Raw genomic sequence first — 10,234 nt, forward strand, 5'->3', positions numbered from 1 at the left:
TAGTTTTATTTGAAGAATTTACGTTTTACCATATTTTTTTCTTAGTGTTCATTTTAGTTCTTCAAAGCTTTTACTCATAGAAGCAGAAAAAGGTGGGATTCAAGAATGCATGACATCAAATATGATTTACTAAATCACAAGTTATTAAAAGTCTTGTATTATGCAAAACCATTTCATTTCTGTCCACCTTGAATCATTAACACTAGGGGACATAAACAAAGATAGCTTTAGATGTTGTTTGTTCTATTTTCCATTCTTCTATTTTCCATCATAATTTTATAAATTAAAACCCAAATTATTTTTTCACAGCTAAGAAAACCCTGACACACAGGCAAGCACCCACTTCTGTTTGATCCAACTTTGAGCTTCATATTGTACAGAAGTGTCTAAAAGTCTTTCACCCTCTTTAGCTTTGCTGGGTTGAAGGGTTATAAATAACTAACTGTATTTATCAGGCAGTTTATTATGTAATAAGGAAATACAGGAAATATGTGTCAAAATATGTGAACAAACAAGAATCTGAGCTAAAAGGCACACATGGCCACAGCCATATTTTTGTACATTGTCATATTTATTGTCATATTTGTATTTCATATTTTTATCAATACTGCACATTTACTACCATTAGTTCCCTTCTATTTAGAATTGTACATTGTTACTTTTTTTTTTTTTTTTTTAAATATACTGGGCATTTTACAGAGATGTAAACAAAACCATGTTGCACTGTACTACTTTTGTTTGGTGTTTTGACTGAAGCCTGGCAAAAGACCGTAAGATTAGTGCAGTAAATCACATTTTCTGCACAAAACTTCAAGTACAAAAGGAGATTACACTAATTACTTGACATTTTTGTCCCTGCAAGCTTTTAAAATGATTTTAATAAAAATTTTCTGTGTATTCCTGTTGTAGCTTGATACAGATAAATACATTGGTATGATGCTTATAACTTGCTTAAATAACCAAAGTAATGATGGCCGATGGCTTTTACACAGTTCTGCACATTTTTCAGTTTTTTTTTAAATTCCAAATTGACTTCACTGAGGCAAATAAAATGTATAGTATATTTTGTTTTACAGTGCAAGAAGGTGAGAATTGCAAACATTCTTTCCGTACTTGTCTATCCTTGTGATTGACATAAGCAGCTATTATCTGACATGATTAATTTTACTGAAGGGCAATGACTGCAAGATATAACTGATTATTTGCCAGTGAAAGAGGGATGAAAATTTCTTGTGTTACCACTACTGTGAGATTCATTCACCTGACTGCCTGCAGCCACAGACAATTTTGCATAAAGTGTAACCCAATCTGCCTCTCACTTTGAAGCCCAAGCCAAACAACAAGACAACAAAAGCAGAAAATACCACCAATCTTTTCACACATGCCAATTCCAATAATGATACAAACATCAGATTGTGTGCTTTCAACTGAAGCCAACAGTCATGTCAAAGAGATAGCATGGCAGCTTGTAAGGACAAATGGATGGAGATGTTATGTGCTACCCTGATTTAAATAAAGCATAGTTGGATCTGTTTGTTGCACAACCATCACAAAGCTCTCAGGTGCAAAACATACGCTCAAGTGATTAGCATGAGAACAGACTTATTGGCACAATGCAGATAGATCATTCCTTCTCCTGTAATATGCATCAGATACCATCAAGATCTAGTGCCTATTCTCACATCCATCCTCTCTGGAGGGTATCCTTCATTTGCATTAAAATGAGCGTATAAGGTTAGCATGTGCAGGTGGGGGTGCATACATGGACGCACACAATTCACGATGCACACAGTGGCTCTCTACAGAATTGAAATGAATCAAGTATGACTCCATAAAACTTATCTTCATGTCACAGTAAGCTCCTGATCATAGCTGCATGAATAAACATCTCCTCGCCTCTATTCTGTTGGTGCTGCTCAGCCTCGCACTTTGCAGCTGAGGCCAGCAGATGGAGCTCTTGCTTCAGGTTTAGTGGCTCCTGTTTAGGTCAGACAGAACAAAGAGCAGCATGTAGCCCACCACCTCTAGAATAAACACAGACCTTCACAATGTCACAAAGATTGGTTTTCGCAACCCTTAAGTATATTCTGTTAATTTAAATAATATTTACAGCCAGACCAGTGGCGACTAAAACCTTGCACACAGTATTAAAGCTTCAGTGATTTATAGTTTTCTAGTGGGGCAAAAATCCCATAATTCCCTTTCAGGAGGTTGTAATTCAAGTGGTTTTAGAGGAAATTAAAGTTTTGAATCTACTCTCTGCCTGTGTTTTTAGAGTGTAGAAAATCTAACCTGTGATTTTGAATAATCTCAGAAGTTTTCAGGCAAATGAGGGCAGGTTTAAATGTGCAATTGACAGCAGAAATTACCAATCGCTGCGCAAATTCTGTCACATGCAACTTGGATGTGACTCCTCTTAACTGTTTCAGTGCAGAAGCTTGGAAACATGGCTTCACTTTTCTGTTACAGCATAAAATGACACCAGGTTTGTCTAATATTTAGTCTTCTAGTTTGGACTGGAAGACAAAAGCTGCAAAAGGACGGTGAATATTGACAAAGTCTGGGGTTTTTACCCCAATTTTGGCTCTTGCTGTTTCAAATATCTTCAGACTGTTCACACAGCAGTGTCAACAAATCTTTATTCAAAGTATCTGATAATGGATGATTTCCAAACATACCTCAGCAATCTGTGTTTATGATGATTACAGTTCTACATATTTGATCACAATATCTGTGTAAATGAGGAGACAGAGGAGGTGCTTTGTACAGTAGTCTGAAAATAATGGAACCTGGGATTGGACTCACAGAAACATATGGAATGTTCTCACATGCTTTGATGAGGTTTATCAATGTTTCACTGGTCACACATGGGTTAAATAAAACATTATTCATCCAAAATGAAAAAAAAAAAAAAGAATAAAAGAGGTGCGTTCGTATTGGAATGTACACCGTATCTTAGAATTTCCTTTTTCACGTAAATACAAACTCAACTCTGGAGAGGAGAAAGAACAAATGTGAGCAGTAGTCCTGGGAGTGTGACTGAATCAGCCAACGGTAGTCCTCATGATGTTGAGGAAGAAGAGGAATATATGGATCAGTGCGATGAAGACGGAGCTGTGGCTCACTGGTAGAAGACTGGTGCAGGGGTGATTCTATCGTAGAAGCGACCACTTGATCTGTTCTTTGGCAGACTGAAGAACCTGAAGTGAAAAAGCATGTAAAGTCATTCCAACAACAAAATAAACTGTACTAGGCAGGTGTGATTTATTTAGTGGAGGATATTAAAAGGAGCGAGTTAAAAGTTCACAAGTGTTAAATATTTGTTAAAAGACATTGTCCTAAGACAGGTGAACGAGTAATGTGCATATCTAGAAATAGACGAGATCTAATTAATCATGTTAATTCATTGAACGACTCTGAATCATAACCATAAAGCATGGAGACTGGGGACGGCCATTAATCACGGCTATAGGAGGGATGGCGGTAGCCAGTCACATGCCTCTTAAACGACAATATTAATCAAGGAGGAGCTCACACATGAGGCAGACTCCAGTCAGAACTAAAAGACAGGGAACACCTTCAACTAGCCACCACCTAACCACTGAATAATTAGCAATCACGTACACTGTCGAACGCAGAACAGAATGTAATATATGACAAGTTAAAGGGGATGACGGAGTAGAAGTAGAGGAGAATGACGATATAACATTGCCCTTGTATTCATAGTTTATGAAGTAATGAGTTTCAACAGTTAATAAACTAATGGAGCTTTTAAACTTTACAGCAGGCAGAGGCTCAAGGCACGAGTGTTTTTCTTACCTGGGTGACTGTCTGCTCTGTCAAAGGCACATCATCTCCCTAAAGAAACAATTATGTTAATAAGCTGTTTACACACATGCAACTAAAATCACATTGTGTTGAGAGATGAAAAGAAGAGGAGCTCACTCTGAGAGCCACACGGTGCACAACTTGTTGAGGATCACTCTCTAGGATCACCCTGCAGGAGGCAGCAGAGAGACACTCAAGGAATTGTAGCAACAGAGAAGATGCTGCTGTTGTGTACAACATACGATCACTTTTCTGTAGAAATTTAAAGTTTATTCATGCTTTTTTTGTTAAATCTAATTTCACTTTTAGAGCAAACAAATATCGGACAGAGAACATCAGGTCATAGACAGATACAGTTAATTAGAAAAGGTTTTCAGCATTAATTCCTCAAGGAGACAAGCAAAAAAAAGTGTTTTGTTTCATTTCAGTACTTTTCTCTTTTGTCAATTATATACAGTCCCTTCAAAAAATAAATTAAGACACACATCCACAGTAGGGATGTAACGATATGAAAATTTCATATCATGGTTATTGTGACCAAAATTATTACGGTTATCATTATTATCGTGGTATTATTGAAACTGTGCTCAAAATGTTCAAAAAGTACTTATATACACATACTGAAATAATTTAACCAAGTTGTATTAAAAAATACATGAATAAATAAAATAAAATAATAGGCACAATGTACCTTCTGTTGGCAGAAACATTCAAATATTAACCCTTAGTGGTCTGAGCCTATTTTGTCCATTTTTCAGTACTTGTGATTTTGCCTTTATATACTATATAAACAAATGTTTACTATACCCACGTTTGGTATCTTTTTTTTCAGCACAACTTCATCTATCTCATCTGCCTATTATTTTTTTACTTTAACCTACTATAAAAACATAAAAGGCCAGAAAACACAAAAAATATATATAAAATCTGATTTGAAAAATGTATATACTTTATTGCATAAATAACACACAGATCCTTAACGAACCTTTTCAAAGACTTTAAAAGTGAATATTGGTTCCAAATATTAGGTAGATAAAATCAAAATTGTAATAAATAAAACTATACTCAAATATTTGACATAAAAGCAGATCTTTACATAGGGTTTTTTTCCCCTTTAAGTGCGGTAATCAAACATGGTTATCATGATAATTACAATTTAAACGGTAATACTAACCGTCTGCAATTTTACCGCAGTTTATCGTTATACCGGTAATCGTTACATCCCTAATCCACAGTAGAGGGTTTCTCACATTCCCTATTTATCTGTTGTACTGACTTGTTTTCTTGCAGGATTAACAAGGTTTTCCTTATCTTATAAGCATTTAACTGTCGGACTAATTGTTTCTACTGAATTATTTAGTAAATTATAGTGCCAACAATATTACAATTTGTTAAATTCAACCACAAACGGCATACAAACATTTTTTTCCAACATGCAAATATGGGAAATATGAACTAAGAGGGATTTTATTTTACAAAAAAGTAGAGGGGGATTAAAAGGACATATACTTCCACTATTGTCATTAAATTATTGAACAACGGAAATATAAATTAATAATATCTAATCCCCTATCTACTTCTTTATCTGTTTTTGAGGGGTAAAAGAGTGAAAACATATTATTTTTTTCTTCTTTTTTAGGAAGAGAACTAAAGACGGAAATGTATTTATATGCATTACGTAAGTATTCTGCTTCTTTTGTTGAGCTGCCTTAAAATAGAGTTTTTAACCAATACCTTTTTTACTTGTATCATGTGCGATAAAAGAAAAAATAAATAATAAAACATCATTTCTACTTACCCTCCATCTACAATTTCATCCACGGCGAGGAAGAGGCCTTCCATATTCTCCAACAAAGCCCGCCTCTCGACATTTTTCCTACGATGTGACATACATGACAAGTGTATTTTTATAGCTTACAAAGATGTAACAAAAACCACTGTGGTAGTTTGATAAAAATTTTAAAATTAAGAACAGACGTCAAAACTGTTGTACATACCTCAACATCTGACTGAGCGAATCAAACAGACAATTTAGCACAGCCATAAGCATTAGCTGTTGGGAATAAAATAAAAGATAAGAATCTGTTCATATCTAATGACAACACAGTGTTGTTCTATCATCTATCCATTATTTCTAAAAACAAGTAATAAAAATAATTTTTATCAAAAAAAAAAAAAAAACAACCTCTATGCAGCCTTGTGTTGCTCAATTTCCTCCATTTGTTTTTCTTTGCTAAACTCTCTAAACTATTTGCAAAAAAAAAAAAAAAAAGGTACATTGAGGAAGGCTTAAAAATACACCAAATGTGAAGATGGATGAAATAAACTGGTTAATTCCAGAATTTTTCATCATTTCTTTCTCTTAAAACTTTAAATTTCTAATATTCTGACAGAACAGATCGGTTTCAACTGATAATAATCAGAATGGAATTTAAATGATTGCACTACTTTTAACAAACTGAATGACCAAAAAAATCCAACACATTTTTACATCACGATAAATAAAAAGACTAATATAATTGTATAATATTGATTTTAATGAGGAAATATAACATGTACAGTAATTTAAATTAATATACAGATTATATCAACATGATACAATAAGAAGAGATATCATGAGATTACAATGACATGTTATCATTTCTTATCATTTCACCTGTCATGAGGCATAATACGATGAGAGACTTAGATTTGTCTTGTATTTTTTTGTTTTCACTCGATTTAAACTAAATCATTAATAATGCGTTTATAAAATTATTCTTACCTCATTTTCATGCGAGCTCCCGATCACATAAAAGAAGAGGTCTATGTTGCTCTTGTAGACAACTGTGAGACCCTCCAATAATGCTATTTCACCTAACGGCACAGAAAACACAAAGTCATGCATGCGTGTGCCAACAAAGTAATTCTCTAATGTGGTAACTGTGTTCTTCCTTACTGTCTGTCCTGTGAGTTTTGTTGAATATGTTCTTCTCAAAGGCCTTCTGTTCCTTCACTGTCGGGTATGTATCGTCATAATACTGTAAAATGAAAAATAAAACAACACAATTGATTAAAATAAAATATAAAACAAGGAAAATCATTATATACTTATGCATTTCTCCACACCTAGTGTTATGAAAGCTGTTGGTTAAATGTAACAACTTTAAATTTTACACAACAATATTAAAAATGACTGTCATCCTTTAAATATACGTAAATATGTAATATGCAAAATAAAAGTATTGGTGAGTACACAGACACTAAATTCAAATGCATTGTTTTAATTATAATTTTCCATTTCTGCATGCCAAGTTTGATTGTAACACATACTTTTGAGGTATTTTGAAGTTTGTACTTTATAAATATCACTTCAACCGTGCTAATAATATATTCAGGAACTTTTAATGAAGGTTTGACAGGAATAATGCTGTAATATTGTTTTGAGATTTGCATTACCTGGTTTAAAAGTATGCATTAAGGACTTAGTTTATGAAGGTTATGAAATTTGAAATTTATCCCTTACATTTTTCAAAAGAGGGTAGTATTCTGTATCTATTGCTTCAGAAAAAATAACAACACTCTCATACAGCACATTAAAAAGCAGGTCTACATATTCTTGCTGTTGAAATCATGTACCTGAACTCTGATAAACTTTATAATTTTAGACTATCATACCTTGGCATAAAGCCTGTCCCCGTCATTGTCCAGAATGAGGACTGCTTTAACAGTGTACAAGGATGGTTCCTATAAAGAGGCAGACAAACAGAAAATATCACGCATGAATTATGAATAACAGCTGTGTTGGTTGTACGCTTCAGCTAGTTAGGTCTAGTTTTAAAACACGTAATTTGTAACACACAGTCGGAAACAACACGACAAGGTCAGTGTTCAGGTATCCACTAATGAAGTTAAAAATGAAATTCCAATGATGACTGTAACTGAAACCGCGTTTAAAGTGACTGTTTATTACTAAAGTCAATAGGTGGACATACTACTTCCACATCACCCACAGATACATTTACACGAAGCTAACTTTACGTAGCTAGCTGTTAGCCACTGCCAACATTTACTCCGGGTACAAAGAAATCATTGGTTTTAGGACCGTGTCGAAAACTGCTGTCAATATGTTATTCTATGAATCCGTTTAACCGGATGCCCAAATAGTGCAGACATTAAATGAATTAGTTACATATGCCAACTTTACCAGTATGGGAGAGTCCATCTTCTTTCTTGTTAGCAATGCAGCTAGCAGGCTACCATTAGTGACGTAAGACGTACAGTGAATGAGGCGTGTTCTCATTGGCTGACATTGTGTGACGTGTTGCATGTATGGTGCAAAGGGCAGTTCCCACTACAGGGCGTCAAAAAGCAATATGATATGCAGGAAATACCGAATTTTGTGCTGTAACTGGACATTCAGCGCTTTAAGTACCTTCTATTTAAAATTAACTTCATCTGCTGCAGATTTGCCCTTAACTGAACTAGATAAGGAAATATAAAGACAAAAAATTGTAGAGGAAGTCAATGCCAAAGTTTTGCACCATCCTCTTTTCTCTGGTTTTCACTCAAAACATTATAATGAATACTGCAACTAATTTTCTTTTCTCCCATCATTGTCTGTGGTTACAAATTGACAGTTTATTTTGCTTATTATCTGTTTGATGTGTTTGGACATAAGGCTGTTGAGTTTAATTGGCTAACTTAAACACCTAAGCAATATCAGAGTAGTTTAGTTTCTCATAAATTTTCTGTTGGTTCTTTTCATCAATTACCTCTGCTCCTCATACTTTTTCTTGTTTTTTTAAAAGCTGACCCCTTGTTAATGTCCCTGTCTTAAAACATATTTTCAGTCTAGTTGTGGCCTTTTATGCCCAGTGAATTAAGGGAGTGTATTTTTTGTCAGACTACACTATAAAAAATCTCTCTTTTACGTGCCATTTTAGCTTACTTGTACTCATCAACATCTTTTTTCGGGATCCTCCTACATTTAACCAACTCCAATTATCTTAGTTCCCACTTCTGGGAAGCACTTGGAAAACTAGGATGATGGGGATTTCCCTCTATCTCACTCCATAAATGACATCACTCTTTGGTCTTACTGTAAAGTATTTTGGAGCTTGAGTTTTAAATAAAACTGGAATATGCAATGTTTTAAACACATATGGCCTAAAGAGTAATATAATTCAAACATATAGATGTCTCTAAAGGAAACCTATGCAAATATGATAGGTAACATATATTCTGTTTTCATGTGCATTCATAAAAGCACCGTGGGTATGAAATGTTGCAATGCTGCACAATGTTTACTCAATTCAGCCACTAAGATTTCAAAATTACACTGACTGTAGAGGAAACTGTACTCTGCCTTTTACCGGAGCAGCTCATGATTAAAGGTTAAAGATGTCATTGTCGTGCCAACTCATCTTTGAAGCTAAATACATTTTTCAATCAAAATCAGGTGTAATTTATATCAGCAAAACAGGACGATGACTCGCAGAGCTGATGATCAGTCAGAGGTTAGCAGTGGAAAAAAAGAAATTGTGGTGATTTCTAAATTGATTTTCATATTCATCTAACCATCTCTAAGTTATTTATTAAAAATAGTACATGCTGCATTTTGCATTTTTCTGTAATAATCAGATATTTTCTTATATTTAATTCACTGATTATGTAGATATTCATTAAAGCTCAGAGTGAAGTCAAAGACGGTTATATAAAAAGAGGAAAAGTTACTTTTTCGGCAAAATATATAATTAACTGAATGTAAAAAAAATAGTGCCTAGAACTACTGTCATTTATCACACTACACTGTTGCCCATAAAATAGGAATAATTTTGTTTTCAGACACATTCCTCTTATTATTCCTATTTATACACATCAGAAATCACCTTTGACCTTGTACAGTGATGACATACAGAGTCCCAGTTCTAGTTTATCTATTAAAACTAAATCTCATTGCCCCAACTATTTTTTGAGAAGAGCTAAAAATGTTTTATTCCAACTTTATGGGCAACAGTGTATATGTTTTTTGTTTGTTTGTTTTTATCACTGTTGAAAAGGATGATGTTGTTTCTACATTCACTATTGAGCCTCTAAATGTCCAAAAAAGCAGAGTAACTGCATTTAACCTGAATTATTTAGAAGTACTGTTGCATTACCTGTGTTATTATCATTATCATTATGGGTCCAAAATTTACTAAAGATCGTTATCTATCTAGATCAGTAGATACTTTTTGTTGCCGGTGCCAGTATAACTATTTTATGGTTGAAGGATAGGTCATAATAAAGTTGAATAATGTTGAATTAATACTCAATTCTGGCACAGATTACTGTTTAAGTTCATCACACTGTCCATTCTCTATGTACCTATTATTATACTTCTCAAAGGGATTATTATGTAAAAAAATATTTGCACAAAGCCTTC

At 34.0% G+C, this 10,234-nt stretch overlaps 1 protein-coding gene across 1 annotated transcript; it reads right to left on the minus strand.

Moving 5' to 3' along the window:
* Positions 1-2,619: 2,619 nt before the first annotated feature.
* Positions 2,620-8,127, minus strand: copz1 (COPI coat complex subunit zeta 1). The gene is made up of 9 exons (XM_030139652.1): positions 8,015-8,127; positions 7,486-7,554; positions 6,767-6,848; positions 6,593-6,684; positions 5,826-5,881; positions 5,627-5,704; positions 3,946-3,997; positions 3,820-3,858; positions 2,620-3,200 (listed from the first exon to the last, which is right to left on the minus strand). Exons 1-9 carry the CDS (start codon positions 8,108-8,110, stop codon positions 3,153-3,155), a joined length of 612 nt encoding a protein of 203 aa, XP_029995512.1. The 5' UTR covers positions 8,111-8,127; the 3' UTR covers positions 2,620-3,152.
* Between the last annotated feature and the right edge of the window lie 2,107 nt (positions 8,128-10,234).

Source organism: Sphaeramia orbicularis, chromosome 7 (genome assembly GCF_902148855.1).
Source record: "Sphaeramia orbicularis chromosome 7, fSphaOr1.1, whole genome shotgun sequence".
NCBI lineage: Eukaryota > Metazoa > Chordata > Actinopteri > Kurtiformes > Apogonidae > Sphaeramia > Sphaeramia orbicularis.

Excerpts from the sequence above, each read along its gene's own strand:
- copz1 (XM_030139652.1), bottom strand. The coding sequence starts at position 8,110 with ATGAGAACACGCCTCATTCACTGTACGTCTTACGTCACTAATGGTAGC. Across the intron at positions 7,555-8,014 it reads AGATGGACTCTCCCATACTG|GAACCATCCTTGTACACTGT; the intron begins GTAAAGTTGGCA and ends GCCTCTTTATAG. Across the intron at positions 5,882-6,592 it reads GGAGCTCGCATGAAAATGAG|CTAATGCTTATGGCTGTGCT; the intron begins GTAAGAATAATT and ends TATTCCCAACAG.